General features: G+C 45.4%; 1 protein-coding gene across 2 annotated transcripts in view; it reads right to left on the reverse strand.

Moving 5' to 3' along the window:
- Window positions 1–386: 386 nt before the first annotated feature.
- Window positions 387–18,938, reverse strand: part of SLC25A30 (solute carrier family 25 member 30) — a 101,286-nt gene continuing 82,734 nt past the window's right edge. For both annotated transcript variants that reach the window (XM_063952824.1, XM_063952825.1), the window contains exons 6-10: window positions 7,723–7,818; window positions 7,517–7,641; window positions 4,378–4,510; window positions 3,971–4,051; window positions 387–1,411 (exon numbers count right to left, since the gene is read on the reverse strand). In XM_063952824.1, the coding sequence (XP_063808894.1) occupies window positions 1,370–1,411; window positions 3,971–4,051; window positions 4,378–4,510; window positions 7,517–7,641; window positions 7,723–7,818 (477 nt within the window). In that variant the 3' untranslated portion in view covers window positions 387–1,369. The remainder of the gene's footprint in view (window positions 1,412–3,970; window positions 4,052–4,377; window positions 4,511–7,516; window positions 7,642–7,722; window positions 7,819–18,938) is intronic.

Here is an 18,938-nt window from a genome sequence, read left to right on the forward strand (position 1 = left end):
AAAGATTTAAATTCCTATATTTTTTTTTTTTTAAATAGCCATTGGTACAAGAAACCGGTCCTAACTAACCCCTACCAATCAGCTGCTGTACAGGATTCTCCCTTTGCCAAATGAAATACTTCTTGGAAAAAAGAACAACAACAACAACTTTGTACATATTTACACAAAGTGTGAATTTTGAACCCAAAATAGAGAAAAAAAAGATAACACATAACTGTCATTAGCACCCTATAAATCATTGTCACAACTGAGTAGCAAATGTACACACTTTTCCATAGAGCTATAGAAACACACTATTTACAGTCATTCTAGCTACATTGGCAGAAATAGGCAAAGTGTCTTGTGCACAAATAAAATATAAAATACACATGGAGGCCATCCACCTGAAATGTCACCTTCCTGTGAATGCCAGGAGACTATGTGGAATGTACAGCTTCAAATCTACTGGGACGGATCAGGTTCCACCACATAAATGGGCTTTTATTTGAACAGAAAGTATTTTTACATTCTTGTCGGCCCAAGATATAGTATTACAACTATTCGTACTATAATTGTGTATTCCTTTAGATGCACTACAATCATTGTGGTTTCAGAAGTGCAACTGAAAAAAGTAGCTTCTACATTCCCTGAAATGTTGCAATGCACTAGCGCAGCAAACTTACAAAATAATCACTTATGTTGATACTGCATTCTTGAACATATAAAAAACATAGAAGATACACAGGGTATGTTGTGATACAAAAACTGGGATCTGTAGACTTTTACAGACAGTGATAATAAATTACATGAATTGTTTGACAATGTAACAACTTAAAAATAAAAATACTTCTGGATATATTATTCAGTAACTTGGCCAAATTAGAAAATGGTCTAAAATATTACAAAGGCTTAATAACTAGCTTGGCAGGATGGGGGTAAGGGAAGAATTTTGGTTTTATACCTAGCAATAAATAGCATTCTACAAAAATTGGGCTGTGAAACATAAAAAATGTCAGTATACACGTATAAAAATATAGAATTTGCTGAACGCCTTCCATCAGTTGATGACCATTAAAACCTCTCATCTCTCTGAAAGGAATCCATAGTATGTGTCATCCATGCTGTCATTGGCAACCACAATCCAGGCATCCGTTACGGTCTTTTGAAATATAATAAATATGTTTTTCTAAAGAAAAATTCTTTAATATGGTCAGGGGGCTTGTCCACCTGGTCTCCGAGAGTGTCAGAGCTCTTCATATATTCACACATTCCTCTGGTGACCTCTTGGGAGAATTGGAGCACAGAGGTATGAAATTCTATATGGCTCCTGGCATTTAAAAAAAAAAAAAAAAAAAAAAAAGGACTGCTAGCTGCACAGAATCCCACACCATTATAGGTTCAGTTTCTTGAGCTGTTCATAGGTTATAAAGAACTGTAGTGCGTTAAGGTCTCATAACCATTAGATCAGCAATTAAAACAATAGCAATAAAACAATAGAGGCTCCTTGCAGACCCCAGTTCCTTCTCCTTAAAATCTTGTATAAGTTACTTTGTTATCCAGGCACAAACAAGTCACTATACGCAGATGCTGCCGCTTGTGGCCAAATAGAATGATACCTACCTGGTCTGTACTTGGCCATCCCTATTTTAGGGCTACACACTGTTACAGATTGGACTAATTGCCCTACATAAGAGGTGATATTGCAGTGGGTGGGGCCTCTCTTACATTGTGTGTTCAAATGAGCCAAGAAAACATCTGAACGATTCTGTACAAATGGAAAAGTATACTCTTTTTATAGCTGAAGCTTAATTAGCTACTGAGGATTGCAAAATAAGTGTTACAGTTTAAACAGACCAACTACAAGTTGACAACTGTGAAATGGTTTCTGAATGCATACGTGCCAAAAACCCTATCAAAATACTACTTTATTTACATTATTTTCTCGTTCCATTGTCCCCTTATTAAAAGCAGACAGTAGTGATCCCATTTATGCCATTCCCTGACTGTTGCCAGTTTGTTCTCACTGATAAAAACACTGTAATCACATAGGGTGTACGGGTCGTTGGGTCGACTCAACTTAGGTCGACAGTCATTAGGCCGACATGCACTAGGTTGACATGGTCATTATGTCGACAGGTGAAAGGTCGACATGAGTTTTTGGACTTTTTTTGGTGTCATTTTCTTTGTAAAGTGACGGGGGAACCCCAATTAGTGCACCGTGTCCCCTTGTATGGCTCGCTTCACTCGCCATGCTTCGGCCAAGGTTACCGTTCCAAATTGTAGTCCACATGGATCGTCAAGTATGAAAAACTCCAAAAAATTGAAAAAAATAAAAATAAAAAAGTGAAAAACTCATGTCGACCCTTTGACCTAGTACATGTGGACCTAATGACCACGTCGACTTAATGCATGTCGACCTTCAGTGGTCGACCTAAGCTGCGTCGACCTAACGACCGTATCCGCACACAGGCACCACTTAGAAACGGTAATTTACTTCTAACAGGTTTGCCAGTAGCTATCCAATTAGCCCCATAAACCAGCACTTACCGAGGATTATGCGTCGCATAATCAATGATAAGCAGCCAGCAGAGTTGCGATAACACATGGGATAGGGAACTTATCCAGGATTCCATGTATTATCGCACGATCATGGGCCTTTTTTTTTGGCCCGATAAAAACAGTCTATAATTGAATAGCCCTATAACAAACATCGATCAAAAAACGCGATATTAGGCTGTTTTTAATCGGACGAAAAATGATCACACCTAATTGGATACCCCCCGTAGTCTCCTTTATAAACTTTACAAAAACATCCAGGGCCATAACGGTTAGAGCAAGTCACAGGAGGCCTGTCTACAAATTAGCCAAGTAAGTCTTTCCAGCAAGGGTCAGATGGACTTCTTTGCTGCAATAGGAAAACTGCAATAATATAGAACAAAGGTTCCCAAACTCTGTCCTCAAAGCACCCTAACGGTCCAGGTTTTAGTGATAATCATGCTTGACTTAATTAGTACCTCAGTCAATTTGATTTAATCATCTGTGCTCCATGGATATCGTTTTGGGTACAACTGTTAAGGGCCCTACACACTGGCCAACATGACTGCACGATATGAACGATCTCGTTCATTAATGAACGAGATAACGTTCATATCGTGCAGTATAGAGGCTCCAGCGATGAACGATGCGCGGCCCCGCGCTCGTTCATCGCTGGTCCCCCGTCTGCTGTACATGTCCATATTTGCCTGCACTTCAATGCAGCCGGGTGACGGGGGGAGTGAAGAAACTTCACTCCCCCCGTCACTGCCCCCTCGCCGCCGGGTCGCCAGTCGGCCAGCTCGACGGCGGATCGGCCAGTGTGTAGGGCCTATTATACAAGGTGAAACAAAGTCATGACCAATCTCCAAAATACATGCAAGTGATGGTTCCAGACTACTTTCTATCCAGATTGGAACAAACACAATTCCTCTACTACACCCATTTAATGCTTCTATTCTTATAATTACTTTTTACAATTTTGGTTTGGCATTTTTATTATTTAAAACACAGTTGCAAATTTGCATGAGATGAACCCTTTGTATACTGTATAAATGTTAGTGCATGACTAAGTGCAATAGGCCTGTGTCACTTGCCGACTGTGTTTAATCTCATCAGAAAATGGGTAAACAGCAGAGGCTCTCAAACACCATCCTCAAGACACCTCAATGGTCCAGGTTTTAAGTTTTTCCATGCTTGACCACAGGTGACCTAATTAGCACCTCAGTCAATTTGATTTAACAAACTGTGTTGAGCCATGGATATACCCAAAACCGGGGCCGTTGGGGTGCCTTGAAGACCAGAACCTCTGGTATACAGTACTGTTTCACTTTCCTGACTTTTTATGAATGGATGTAGAACTATAGGATTAAAGTATTTCCTCTGAAACAGTAGGAAGCTAGAAGCAGCAGACACAAAAGAACAAAAGGTTTTCACTATAAATATTGCTAAAGGATACAATAATATTCCAGGGTCCCAGTCTCAACCAGTTTGGCCAGAAACCTTTGTACAAAGCAGAAAAGCCTTCATTCTTCCAGGTCTGAAAGTAGAATATACATATTAATGCAAAGTGGATTCTGAGAATGCTGCAAATAATACACAGCAGGTTTCCCAAGTCACAACAAGCATGTGATAATGTAGATTATTTATATTTTTAAAAACAAAGTGCTCCACTTTAAATGTATGAGTCAAAGTTTATATACTTGTTACAAATGAAAAAAGGTCGTTACTGCAACAACACACTGTTATATTATTTTCAGTTCTGTAAACTAATATTTCTGCAACTCAAATACATTTTATTTTTTTAAAAACCTGCATTGTCCTTCCAAATGTGAAGGATAGTTGTGTGTGACTACATCGGTGTACCTGCAGTAAGCAGTCTAGCGTGCCCTTGTAGCTGGACCCGTCACAAATTGACCTTTGGTTCATCATCCGCGTTCTCACAACATCAACTGGATTTGAAGCTAGTGCTCCTGCCAAGCCACAAGAGAAACTCGACCTAATCGAAAGCAATGTCACATCAGATCACAAACACTGTGGGACAAGTAAAGACAAACAAAAAACCTAGCAATGTTCTTATGCATTATACACAAACTACTTGTCCTAACTCAGTGATGGACACAAAACTGATGGTTTACATACATCTCAGAGGGTGATAGATCTGTGTACACCATTTGGGGGCAGGGTTCTTGAAAATGGGGACATGTTAGCCCAATTTTAAAGTTGTGCCTGATGGTTACTTAGATGACAGATGTGCATAGAAATCCCATGCTGGACACAGTGTGGTTCATTAGGTCGACACGCATTAGGTCGACATACATTGGGTCGATCACTGAAGGTCGATATGGTCATTAGGCAGACATGGAAAAAGGTCAACATGAGGTCCCCCCCCCCCCCCCCGTTTTTGGTGTTTTCTTTGTAAAGTGACAGGGAACCTCAATTAGTGCACCGTGTCCCCTCACATGGCACGCTTCGCTCGTCATGCTTCGGACAAGGTTACCGTTCCCAATTGTAGTCCACGTGGATCGTTAAGTATAAAAAAATGTTTTTTTAAATAAATAAAATAGTGAAAAACTCATGTCGACCTTTTTGCATGTCTACCTAATGCTTGCCGACCTAACGACCGCCTCCCGGACACAGCAGCGGATCAGAAATGTATGCAGTGGGCTTCTTTCTACTCAAGGTGCTTCCTGCTGCTTTTACATATTTTAGCACATCAGCTGCGCACAGAGACACAGCGTCTGTGCAACCGCATCCATCTCTGACTTCCTCTGTAAGTAATACTTATTGGAGCCTTCTAATGCTGTATACACATTATGCGATCCCATAGGATAGGATATCTTATACAATACGATATTGTATCATATCGGATCGTGTGTATACACTACAAACGATGTCTAGAAACAAAGTCATCACTGGAGTTCAAAACCACACAATATCACCTCAAGACTGCATGCAGTCCGATGTACGACGTCACATGCGACCAGCGGGAGCACGCATCGTACGTCAGACCATGCATACACATTATGCAATATCATTTAGGACTTAACAATATTGTTCGGATTGTGAACGATATTGCATATAGTGTGTATGGGCCATAAGCTTCAGTTTCATTGTAGATCTCTATAAACGTATCAAGGTACATTAATTGTTACCCTCATTGTACCCTACAACATATAAAACAAAAAGGAAGAAATCGCACGATACATTCAATAAAAAAAAAAATTTGGGTGCCAGGTCTCACATAATTGTTATAACAATGACCATCCTCTGATCCACACTGGACCAGCACAAGCCATATAGTCCAAAAGTTCTTTATTAAACTATTAATAAATCACATGCCATCTCATCCATAACGTATGGATACATTACATGTCCATTACAGGCAGCAGCATTAGAGAATGGATAATACTCCTGCCCACACCTTAACAGATTATTTCGGTGCAAAAGCAACTTTCTTAAAAGGGATCCCAAAATACCAACTACAGGGGCCAATTCAGATAGATGCACCCACGCGTCTGGACGCAGTGGCCGCGTCCATCTGGTCTGCGCATGGGCCACACTTGCGCGTCCATTCTCCTTGCGCCCACATCCAAGATGATTGACAGCGGCAAGCCAAACTGGGGTAGCTGCGTGATGTCACAGACAGCCGATCAGATAAAAAAAAAAAAAAGTGGGAACGGACGCATCGTGAGGTGGCACCACACACATACTGGCCCGCCCCCAGCACGCAAGGACATGGACGCAGCTCTTGCTGGGTATGCAGCTATCATCTCTGAATAACCCCCACTGATTTGATTTAGAATTCTCTTCTGTTCATTCACTTTGCATTTTGTTAATTGCTAAAAAATAAACTAACAACACTTCTAGTTAGGAAAGCATACTACCTTTGCAGCATTTATTCTACACCCGCCTAAAACCTTTGCACAGTACTTAGAATGGCACTCCAGGGACTTAGATCTGATGTGAATTTATTCTAAGTCCTTGGAGTAGTAATCCTCTGCTGTTTGTTAAAGGGGTCTGTCCTGGTCCTCGGGAAGCTCCCCCAAGGCTGAATAAAGAGAAGCACTGTCCATTTGAGGATAATATCTATCTATCTATCTATCTATCACAAGTTTCAGAAACAACCTGTTCCTTTAAAGTTGACCTTAGCAATTGCGTGGGCAGTCCTCACATCATTACCTGATGAGAGCTGTCTGACTCGATGTATACTGCTGATAACTGACAAGCTTGGTGCCTGCCTGGCAAAGGATAGCAGGTCATACCAATCACTAAGTAGGTGACTATAACAAACCACCACACAGAAGGCTAGATGATGAAAAGGGTATATGAATGCCCCAAAGCAGACAAAGCTTTAAATTAAATTCACCACAATGCTAAGGCTGGTTTCTTAGTCCTTTCCCTGTACCAAGAAATTTAAAATACAATAATAAAATATAGTAATGCTGGGTTGGGATTGAAGTGCCGGCAATCGGGATGCCAGCATAGAAGTCAGAATACAGACCGCGGCATCCCGCTGTTGAGAATCCAGACATGGGGAAGGTATGCTTACACCCCCCTCCTATGACCCCTTAACCCTAACCTCTAGCAGCCTAACCCCCTGGGTGGTGCCTAAATCTAAACCCCAATTTCCGCAGCCTAAACCTAACCACCACCGCCAAACTCTAACCCTTCCCGGGGGGGTGTTTAGAGCTAACCACCCCCTCCCGGCAGCCTAAGCCTAACTCCCCCCATCCCACAGCTTACCTCTCAGATGGGCCGGCACATGCTCTATTGGTCTTGTTCACACTATTCGAGATGCCGTGGTCAGCATTCGGAGTAGTGTCGGGATTCTGGCATCGGTATTTCGACAGCCAGGATCCCGAATAGATCCCATAATACTGGGTGAGGTTTATTTTTGCATTTATTGCTATTGTTGTAAATCCAGTGGTCACAACTGCAGATTATTGGTGACTTTCAAAACCTACTGATAGTAACTATACTACTAAGACCAATGTGGACGTACAGAAAGTGCGTGTAGACTGTGTCACCCATCAGTCCAGACAGGATTAGGTGCTTCTTGGTGATGTCATACACCGGTAACTCCACTCCCACAACAATAGCCGCTCTCTGTGCAGTCAGTGATACCCCCTAAAAAAATTATTATTACATGTTAATTACTTTCCAGAAAAGGAAACAGGGTTCTAAACACAACAAAAAAAAAATGGTTACCTTCCACAGCCCTCTTGTTCCTTCCTGCTGGTAAATACTGATGAAGTTTCCAATCATTCCTCCTTGGATCAGGCTGCCGTGTGCCTGCATTCTTATCTGGTTATACAACAAAGGGGACAAATAAGGAATGCAGCTCATGCTTACACTAGAACAGGCATTCCCAACCTCGGTCCTCAAGGCACACTAACAAGTCCTTTTTTTAGTGATATCCAGGCTTCAGCACAGGTGACTTAATTAGTACATCAATTATTTTGATTTAACCATCTGTGCTGAAGCCTGGATATCGCTAAAACCTGCGCTGTTGGTGTGCCTTGAGGACCGTGGTTGGGAATGCCTGCCCTAGAACATAGAAAACACATCTGATAGGCTAATGTGCAAGCAAGAGTGATAATAACTGAGTGCTGATCTGCAAGAATTATCTGTAGGAAGAGGCTATTCATGATAAACAAATTATATATATTTTATATATTTTTTATTTTTATTTTAAATCTCTTTATGAAAAAAAAAAAAAGTAGCAGACAAGCGAAAAACAGATGCAATAATAAAAAATGAAAACAAAGTGCAGTAGCATTGTGAAAATAGCACTGAGATTACATAAAAGATAGTGACACTGGATAACCCATACAGTGACATTTCAAACATACTATCATAATAAAAAATTTTGAAGTACAGTACCACTCAATGTAATATCAACATAGAACATGAAAAGGAAGAAAATACGGAGGGGAACAGGTTGTGATAAAGGAAGATGGGGGTACCAGACAACAATGTATCACAATTGTTTTAAGTCGAGGGTGCCAACCGCAGATAGAGGGCAGTACACAAATCCCATGGTGGGTCTCAACCCAGACCAGATAATGCGAGTGTCTAATGAGAAATCTCAAGAAATGTATCTATTTTGTCATGTACATTAATCTAATATGTGAACACAAAAAAAAGCTGTATTTTTATTTATTTTTATACTAGCTACATTATACCGTCAAATAAGGCAGTCATCGGCAGAATACTATATTATATATATACATACACAGGTTGAGTATTCCATATCCAAATATTCCGAAATACGGAATATTCCGAAAAACGGACTTTTTTGAGTGAGAGTGAGATAGTGAAAACTTTGTTTTTTGATGGCTCAATGTACACAATCTTTGTAATACACAAAGTTATTAAAAATATTGTATTAAATGACCTTCAGGCTGTGTGTATAAGGTGTATATGAAACATAAATGAAATGTGTGAATGTACACACATTGTTTAATGCACAAAGTTATAAAAAATATTGGCTAAAATTACCTTCAGGCTGTGTGTATAAGGTGTATATGTAAAATAAACGCATTCTGTGCTTAGATTTAGGTCCCATCACCATGATATCTCATTATGGTATGCAATTATTCCAAAATACGGAAAAATAAGAATTTACTCACCGGTAATTCTATTTCTCGTAGTCCGTAGTGGATGCTGGGAACTCCGTAAGGACCATGGGGAATAGACGGGCTCCGCAGGAGACTGGGCACTTTAAAAGAAAGATTAGGTACTATCTGGTGTGCACTGGCTCCTCCCTCTATGCCCCTCCTCCAGACCTCAGTTAAGGAAACTGTGCCCGGAAGAGCTGACACAACAAGGAAAGGATTTGGAATACAGGGTAAGACTCATACCAGCCACACCAATCACACCGTAAAACTCGTGATAACCTTACCCAGTTAACAGTATGAACAACAACTGAGCCTCAGTAACAGATGGCTCATAACAATAACCCTTTAGTGAAGCAATAACTATATACATGTATTGCAGAGAGTCCGCACTTGGGACGGGCGCCCAGCATCCACTACGGACTACGAGAAATAGAATTACCGGTGAGTAAATTCTTGTTTTCTCCGACGTCCTAGTGGATGCTGGGAACTCCGTAAGGACCATGGGGATTATACCAAAGCTCCCAAACTGGCGGGAGAGTGCGGATGACTCTGCAGCACCGAATGAGCAAAGGCAAGGTCCTCCTCAGCCAGGGTATCAAACTTGTAGAACTTAGCAAATGTGTTTGAACCCGACCAAGTAGCAGCTCGGCAAAGCTGTAAAGCCGAGACCCCACGGGCAGCCGCCCAAGAAGAGCCCACCTTCCTTGTGGAATGGGCTTTTACCGATTTAGGATGCGTCAATCCTGCCGCAAAATGAGCTTGCTGAATCGTGTTACAGATCCAGCGCGCAATAGTTTGCTTTGAAGCAGGAGCACCCAGCTTGTTGGGTGCATGCAGGATAAACAGCGAGTCAGTTTTTCGGACTCCAGCCGTCTTGGCTACATAGATTTTCAAAGCCCTGACTACATCTAGTAACTTGGAGTCCTCCAAGTCCCGAGTAGCCGCAGGCACCACAATAGGTTGGTTCAAATGAAACGCTGATACCACCTTAGGGAGAAATTGGGGACCAGTCCTCAATTCTGCCCTGTCCATATGGAAGATCAGATAAGGGCTTTTACATGACAAAGCAGCCAATTCTGACACACGCCTAGCCGAAGCTAAGGCCAATAGCATGACCACTTTCCACGTGAGATATTTTAGCTCCACGGTCTTAAGTGGCTCAAACCAGTGGGATTTCAGGAAATCCAACACAACGTTAAGATCCCAAGGTGCCACTGGAGGCACAAAAGGGGGCTGAATATGCAGCACTCCCTTAACAAACGTCTGAACTTCAGGCAGTGAAGCCAGTTCTTTTTGAAAGAAAATAGATAGGGCCGAAATCTGGACCTTTATGGATCCTAATTTTAGGCCCATAGTCACTCCTGACTGTAGGAATTGCAGGAATCGACCCAGCTGGAATTCCTCTGTAGGGGTCTTCCTGGCCTCACACCAAGCAACATATTTTCGCCATATACGGTGATAATGTTGTGCTGTCACGTCTTTCCTAGCCTTTATCAGCGTAGGAATCACTTCATCTGGAATGCCCTTTTCCGCTAGGATCCGGCGTTCAACCGCCATGCCGTCAAACGCAGCCGCGGTAAGTCTTGGAACAGACAGGGCCCCTGCTGTAACAGGTCCTGTCTGAGAGGCAGAGGCCATGGGTCCTCTGAGATCATTTCTTGTAGTTCCGGGGACCAAGTTCTTCTTGGCCAATCCGGAACGATGAGTATAGTTCTTACTCCTCTCTTTCTTACTATCCTCAGTACTTTGGGTATGAGAGGAAGAGGAGGGAACACAAACTGACTGGTACACCCACGGTGTCACTAGTGCGTCCACAGCTATCGCCTGAGGGTCCCTTGACCTGGCGCAATATTTTTTTAGCTTTTTGTTGAGGCGGGACGCCATCATGTCCACCTGTGGCCGTTCCCAACGGTTTGCAATCTGCGTGAAGACATCTGGATGAAGTCCCCACTCTCCCGGGTGGAGGTCGTGCCTGCTGAGGAAGTCTGCTTTCCCAGTTGTCCACTCCCGGAATGAACACTGCTGACAGTGCTATCACGTGATTTTCCGCCCATCGGAGAATCCTTGTGGCTTCTGCCATCGCCATCCTGCTTCTTGTGCCGCCCTGGCGGTTTACATGGGCGACCGCCGTGATGTTGTCTGATTGAATCCGCGCTGGTTGGTTTTGAAGCAGGGGCTCTGCTTGACTCAGGGCGTTGTAAATGGCCCTTAGTTCCAGTATATTTATGTGTAGTGAAGTCTCCTGACTTGACCACTGTCCTTGGAAGTTCCTTCCCTGAGTGACTGCCCCCCATCCTCAGAGGCTTGCGTCCGTGGTCACCAGGACCCAGTCCTGTATGCCGAATCTGCGGCCCTCGAGAAGATAAGCACTCTGCAGCCACCACAGCAGAGACACCCTGGCCCTTGGGGACAGGGTGATCAACAGATGCATCTGAAGATGCGATCCGGACCATTTGTCTAACAGATCCCACTGAAAGATCCTTGCATGGAACCTGCCGAAGGGAATTGCTTCGTAAGAAGCCACCATCTTTCCCAGGACTCGCGTGCAGTGATGCACCGACACCTGTTTTGGTTTCAGGAGGTCCCTGACCAGAGATGACAATTCCTGGGCCTTCTCCACCGGGAGAAACACCTTCTTCTGTTCTGTGTCCAGAATCATGCCCAGGAAGAGCAGACGCGTCGCAGGAATCCGCTACGACTTTGGGATATTCAGAATCCAGCCGTGCTGTTGCAACACTTCCCGAGAAAGTGCTACGCTGACTAACAACTGCTCTCTGGACCTCGCCTTTATAAGGAGATCGTCCAAGTACGGGATAATTATAACTCCCTTCTTCCGAAGGAGTATCATCATTTCGGCCATTACCTTGGTAAATACTCTCGGTGCCGTGGACAGACCAAACGGCAACGTCTGGAATTGGTAATGACAATCCTGTACCACAAACCTGAGGTACTCCTGGTGAGGTGGGTAAACGGGGACATGCAAGTAAGCATCCTTGATGTCCAGCGACACCATAAAATCCCCCTCTTCCAGGCTTGCAATAACCGCCCTGAGCGATTCCATTTTGAACTTGAACTTCCTTATATAAGTGTTCAAGGATTTTAAATTCAGAATGGGTCTCACCGAACCGTCTGGTTTCGGTACCACAAACATTGTGGAATAGTAACCCCGTCCCTGTTGAAGGAGGGGAACCTTGATTATCACCTGCTGGAGGTACAGCTTGTGAATTGCCGCCAGTACTACCTCCCTTTCCCTGGGAGCAGCTGGCAAGGCTGATTTGAGGTAACGGCGAGGGGGAGTCGCCTCGAACTCCAGCTTGTCTCCCTGAGATACAATTTGTACAGCCCAGAGATACACTTGTGAGCGAACCCACTGGTTGCTGAAGTTTCGGAGACGCGCCCCCACCTGTGGAGCCCCAGCGTCATGCGGTGGACTTAGAGGAAGCGGGGGAGGATTTTTGTTCCTGGGAACTGGCTGCCTGGTGCAGCTTCTTTCCTCTACCCCTGCCTCTGGGCAGAAAGGATGCACCTCTGATCCGCTTGCCTTTCTGAGGCCGAAAGGACTGTACATGATAATACGGTGCTTTCTTAGGCTGTGAGGGAACCGGAGGTAAAAAAGTTGACTTCCCGGCTGTTGCCGTGGATACGAGGTCCGAGAGACCGTCCCCAAACAATTCCTCACCCTTATAAGGCAAAACCTCCATGTGTCTTTTAGAATCAGCATCACCTGTCCACTGCAGAGTCCATAATACTCTCCTGGCAGAAATGGACATTACATTAATTCTAGATGCCAGCAGGCAAATGTCCCTCTGTGCATCACGCATATATAACACAACGTCTTTTATATGTTCTATGGTTCGCAAAATAGTATCCCTGTCGAGGGAATCAATGTTGTCTGAGAGGGTATCAGACCATACGGCTGCAGCACTACACATCCATGCTGAAGCAATAGCAGGTCTCAGTATAGTACCTGAGTGTGTATACACAGACTTCAGGATAGCTTCCTGCTTTCTATCCGCAGGCTCCTTTAAGGCGGCCGTATCCTGAGACGGCAGTGCCACCTTTTTTCCACCCTAGGGGATGTTTCCCAACGTAACCTGTCCATTGGCGGGAAAGGGTACGCCATCAGTAACCTGTTAGAAATCACTAGTTTCTTATCGGGGGAACTCCACGCTTCTTCACACAATTCATTTAATTCATCAGATGGGGGAAAAGTCACTGGCTGCTTTTTCTCCCCAAACATAATACCCTTCTTGGTAGTAACCGGGTTAATATCAGAAATGTGCAATACATTTTTCATTGCAGTAATCATGCATCGGATGGCTTTTGTAGACTGTGCATTTGTCTCATCCTCATCTGCACTGGAGTCAGACTCCGTGTCGACATCTGTGTCTACCATCTGAGCTAGCGGGCGTTTATGAACCCCTGATGGCCTCTGAGACGCCTGGCCAGGCGCGGGCTGAGATCCCGGCTGTCCCAAGGCTGCTGCGTCATCGAACCTTTTATGTAAGGAGTTGACACTGTCTGTTAAGACCTTCCACATATCCATCCAATCCGGTGTCGGCCCCGTCGGGGGCGACACCACACTTATCTGCCCTTGCTCCGCCTCCACGTAACCCTCATCAAACATGTCGACACAGCCGTACCGACACACCGCACACACACAGGGAATGCTCTGACTGAGGACAGGACCCCACAAAGTCCTTTGGGGAGACAGAGAGAGAGTATGCCAGCACACACCACAGCGCTATATAACACAGGGATTTACACTATAATAAGTGATTTTTCCCAAAAGCTGCTTATTATCTTATTTGAGCCTAAATTTATGTGCCCCCCTCTCTTTTACCCTTCTTGTACAGGATACTGCAGGGGAGAGCCTGGGGAGCGTCCTTCCAGCAGAGCTGTGAAGAGAAAATGGCGCTGGTGTGCTGAGGAAGAAGGCCCCGCCCCCTCAGCGGCGGGCTTCTCCCGCGTTTTGTATATCTTAATGGCGGGGTTTTTTGCACATATACAGTTTTCCAGACTGTATTATGTGCATAATGTGCCAAAAGGTATTCTTATTGCTGCCCAGGGCACCCCCCCCCCCCAGCGCCCTGCACCCATCAGTGACCGGAGTGTGTGGTGTGCAGTGGGAGCAATGGCGCACAGCTGCAGTGCTGTGCGCTACCTTAATGAAGACCGGAGTCTTCTACCGCCGATTTCATCTCCTTCTCTTCTGTCTTCTGGCTCTGCAAGGGGGACGGCGGCGCGGCTCCGGGAACGGACGATCGAGGTCAGGCCCTGTGTTCGAACCCTCTGGAGCTAATGGTGTCCAGTAGCCCAAGAAGCACAAGCTAGCTGCACGCAGGTAGGGTTGCTTCTCTCCCCTCAGTCCCACGTAGCAGTAAGTCTGTTGCCAGCAGATCTCACTGAAAAAAAAAAACCTAACAAATACTTTCTTTCTAGCAAGCTCAGGAGAGCCCACTAGGAGCACCCAGCTCTGGCCGGGCACAGATTCTGAGGTCTGGAGGAGGGGCATAGAGGGAGGAGCCAGTGCACACCAGATAGTACCTAATCTTTCTTTTAGAGTGCCCAGTCTCCTGCAGAGCCCGTCTATTCCCCATGGTCCTTACGGAGTTCCCAGCATTTACTAGGACGTCAGAGAAAATCCCATATCCAAAATACCTCTGGTCCCAAGCATTTTGGATAAAGGACTCAACCTGTATATACATACACACACACACACACACACACACACACACACACACTAGGGTGCATCAAACGCCCCGACATTCGGAATGCTTGCTGTCCCTATTCTTAAAAAGTACCTTTTTAGCATAGAAACAACTGTGCAAATTTTTTTTGATGTACGATTTGGCTTAGGTGGTCCACCTCCACACCCAAAAATTGTATTTATTGTATTGTACTGTACTGTACTGTATTATACAAAACAACTAACTTTAGCAAAACGAAGCCAACTTTTGTATGTGTGCCATGAATATGAACATAACAAAGAAAGGGAACAGCATGAAGCCTCATGGGCCTATCGTGGCTGTTCCCATCCAAATCATCAAATTATTTCTTTTTCAGATAAAATAAATAGAAATTTATAGAAATAAAATAAAATAAATAGAAAAAATAAGAATTTACTCACCGGTAATTCTATTTCTCGTAGTCCGTAGTGGATGCTGGGTACTCCGTAAGGACCATGGGGAATAGACGGGCTCCGCAGGAGACTGGGCACTCTAAAAGAAAGATTAGGTACTATCTGGTGTGCACTGGCTCCTCCCTTTATGCCCCTCCTCCAGACCTCAGTTAGGGAAACTGTGCCCGGAAGAGCTGACACTACAAGGAAAGGATTTGGAATCCAGGTTAAGACTCATACCAGCCACACCAATCACACCGTACAACTCGTGATAACTATACCCAGTTAACAGTATGAATACCAACTGAGCCTCACTGAACAGATGGCTCATAACAATAACCCTTTAGTTAAGCAATAACTATATACAAGTATTGCAGACAATCCGCACTTGGGACGGGCTCCCAGCATCCACTACGGACTACGAGAAATAGAATTACCGGTGAGTAAATTCTTATTTTCTCTGACGTCCTAGTGGATGCTGGGTACTCCGTAAGGACCATGGGGATTATACCAAAGCTCCCAAACGGGCGGGAGAGTGCGGATGACTCTGCAGCACCGAATGAGCAAACTCAAGGTCCTCCTCAGCCAGGGTATCAAACTTGTAGAATTTTGCAAACGTGTTTGACCCCCACCAGGTAGCAGCTCGGCAAAGTTGTAATGCAGAGACCCCTTGGGCAGCTGCCCAAGAAGAGCCACCTTCCTCGTGGAATGGGCTTTTACTGATTTAGGATGCGGCAGTCCAGCCGCAGAATGTGCAAGGTGAATCGTGCTACAGATCCAGCGAGCAATAGTCTGCTTAGAAGCAGGAGCACCCAGCTTGTTGGGTGCATGCAGGAGAAACAGCGAGTCAGTATTTTCTGACTCTAGCCGTCCTGGAAACATAGATTTTCAGGGCCCGGACTACATCCAGCAACTTGGAAGCCTCCAAGTCCCGAGTAGCCACAGGCACCACAATAGGTTGGTTCAAATGAAACGCTGATACCACCTTAGGGAGAAATTGGGGACGAGTTCTCAATTCTGCCCTGTCCCTATGGAAGATCAGATAAGGGCTTTCACACGACAAAGCCGCCAATTCTGACACACGCCTAGCCGAAGCCAAGGCCAAATATATATATATGACCACTTTCCACGTGAGATACTTCAACTCCACGTTCTGAAGTGGCTCAAAACAATGTGATTTTAGTAAATCCAACACTACGTTGAGATCCCAAGGTGCCACTGGAGGCACAAAAAGGGGGCTGAATATGCAGCAATCCCTTAACAACGTCTGAACTTCAGGCAGCGTCTTTCCTAGCCTTTAACAGCATAGGAATCACTTCATCTGGAACGCCCTTTTCCGTTAGGATCCGGCGTTCAACCGCCAAGCCTTCAAACGCAGCCGCGGTAAGTCTTGGAACAGACAGGGCCCCTGCAGTAACAGGTCCTGTCTGAGAGACAGAGGCCAAGGGTCCTCTGAGATCATTTCTTGTAGTTCCGGGTACCAAGTTCTTCTTGGCCAATCCGGAACTACGAGTATAGTTCTTACTCCTCTCTTACTTACTATCCTCAGTACCTTGGGTATGAGAGAAAGAGGAGGGAACACATAAACCGACTGGTACACCCACGGTGTCACTAGTGCGTCCACAGCTATCGCCTGAGGGTCTCTTGACCTGGCGCAATACTATTTTAGCTTTTGTTGAGGCGGGACGCCATCATGTCCACCTGTGGCCGTTCCCAACGGTTCACAATCTGCGTGAAGACTTCTGGATGAAGTCCCCACTCTCCCGGGTGGAGGTCGTGCCTGCTGAGGAAGTCTGCTTCCTAGTTTTCCACACCCGGAATGAACACTGGTGACAGTGTTAGCACGTGATACTCCGCCCATCGGAGAATCCTTGTGGCTACTGCCAACGCCATCCTGCTTCTTGTGCCGCCTTGTCGGTTTACATGGGCGACAGCCGTGATGTTGTCTGACTGAATCAGTACCGGCTGGTTTTGAAGCAGGGGTTCTGCTTGCCTTAGGGCATTGTAAATGGCCCTTAGGTCCAGAATATTTATGTGTAGGGAAGTCTCCTGACTCGACCATTGTCCTTGGAAGTTTCTTCCCTGAGTGACTGCTCCCCAACCTCGGAGGCTTGCATCCGTGGTCACCAGGACCCAGTCCTGAATGCCGAATCTGCGGCCCTCGAGAAGATGAGCACTCTGCAGCCACCACAGCAGAGACACCCTGGCCCTCGGGGACAGGGTGATCAGCCGATGCATCTGAAGATGCGATCCTCACTTGTCTAACAGGTCCCACTGAAAGTTCCTTGCAAGGGACCTGCCGAAGGAAATTGCTTCGAAAGAAGCTACCATCTTTTCCAGGATTCGCGTGCAATGAAGCACAGACACCTGTTTTGGTTGCAGGAGGTCTCTGACCAGAGATGACAACTCCTTGGCCTTCTCCTCCGGGAGAAACACCTTCTACTGTTCTGTGTCCAGAAACATGCCCAATATCAGCAGACGCGTCGTAGGAACCAGCTGCGACTTTGGGATATTCAAAATCCAGCCGTGCTGTTGTAGCACTTCCTGAGATAGTGCTACTCCGATCAACGACTGCTCCTTGGACCTCGCCTTTATAAGGAGATCGTCCAAGTACGGGATAATTATAACTCCCTTCTTTCGAAGGAGTATCATCATTTTGGCCATTACCTTGGAACACACCCTCGGTGCCGTGGACAGACCAAACGGCAACGTCTGGAATTGGTAATGGCAGTTTTGTACCACAACCTTGAGGTACTCCTGGTGAGGTGGGTAAATGGGGACATGTAGGTAAGCATCCATGATGTCCAGTGACACCATAATATCCCCCTCTCCAGGCTTGCAATAACCGCCCTGAGCGATTCTATTTTGAACTTGAACCTCCTTATATAAGTGTTCAAGGATTTCAATTTTAGAATGGGTCTCACCGCACCGTCTGGTTTCGGTATCACAAACATTGTGGAATAGTAACCTCGTCCCTGTTGAAGGAGAGGAACTTTGATTATCACCTGCTGGAGGTACAGCTTGTGAATTGCCGCCAGTACTACCTCCCTTTCCTTGGGAGTAGCAGGCAAGGCTGATTTGAGGTAACGGCGAGGGGGAGACGTCTCGAACTCCAGCTTGTATCCCTGAGATACCTGTAGAGCCCAGAGATCCACCTGTGAGCGAACCCACTGGTCGCTGAAGTTCCGGAGACGGGCCCCCACCGCACCTGGCTCCACCTGTGGAGCCCCAGCATCATGCGGTGGACTTAGTGGAAGCAGGGGAGGATATTTGTTCCTGGGAACTGGCTGTCTGGTGCAGCTTTTTCCCTCTACCCCTGCCTCTGGGCAGAAAGGACGCGCCTCTGACCCGCTTGCCTTTCTGAGGCCGAAAGGACTGTACTTGATAATACGGTGCTTTCTTAGGCTGTGAGGGGACCTGAGGTAAAAAGGTCGACTTCCCAGCTGTTGCTGTGGACACGAGGTCCGAGAGACCGTCCCCAAACAATTCCTCACCCTTATAAGGCAAAACTTCCATGTGCCTTTTAGAATCAGCATCACCTGTCCACTGCCGAGTCCATAATACTCTCCTGGCAGAAATGGACATTGCATTAATTCTAGATGCCAGCCGGCAAATGTCCCTCTGTGCATCTCTCATATATAAGACTACGTCTTTAATATGCTCTATAGTTAGCAAAATAGTGT

Source organism: Pseudophryne corroboree, chromosome 2 (genome assembly GCF_028390025.1).
Source record: "Pseudophryne corroboree isolate aPseCor3 chromosome 2, aPseCor3.hap2, whole genome shotgun sequence".
Classification (NCBI taxonomy): Eukaryota; Metazoa; Chordata; class Amphibia; order Anura; family Myobatrachidae; genus Pseudophryne; species Pseudophryne corroboree.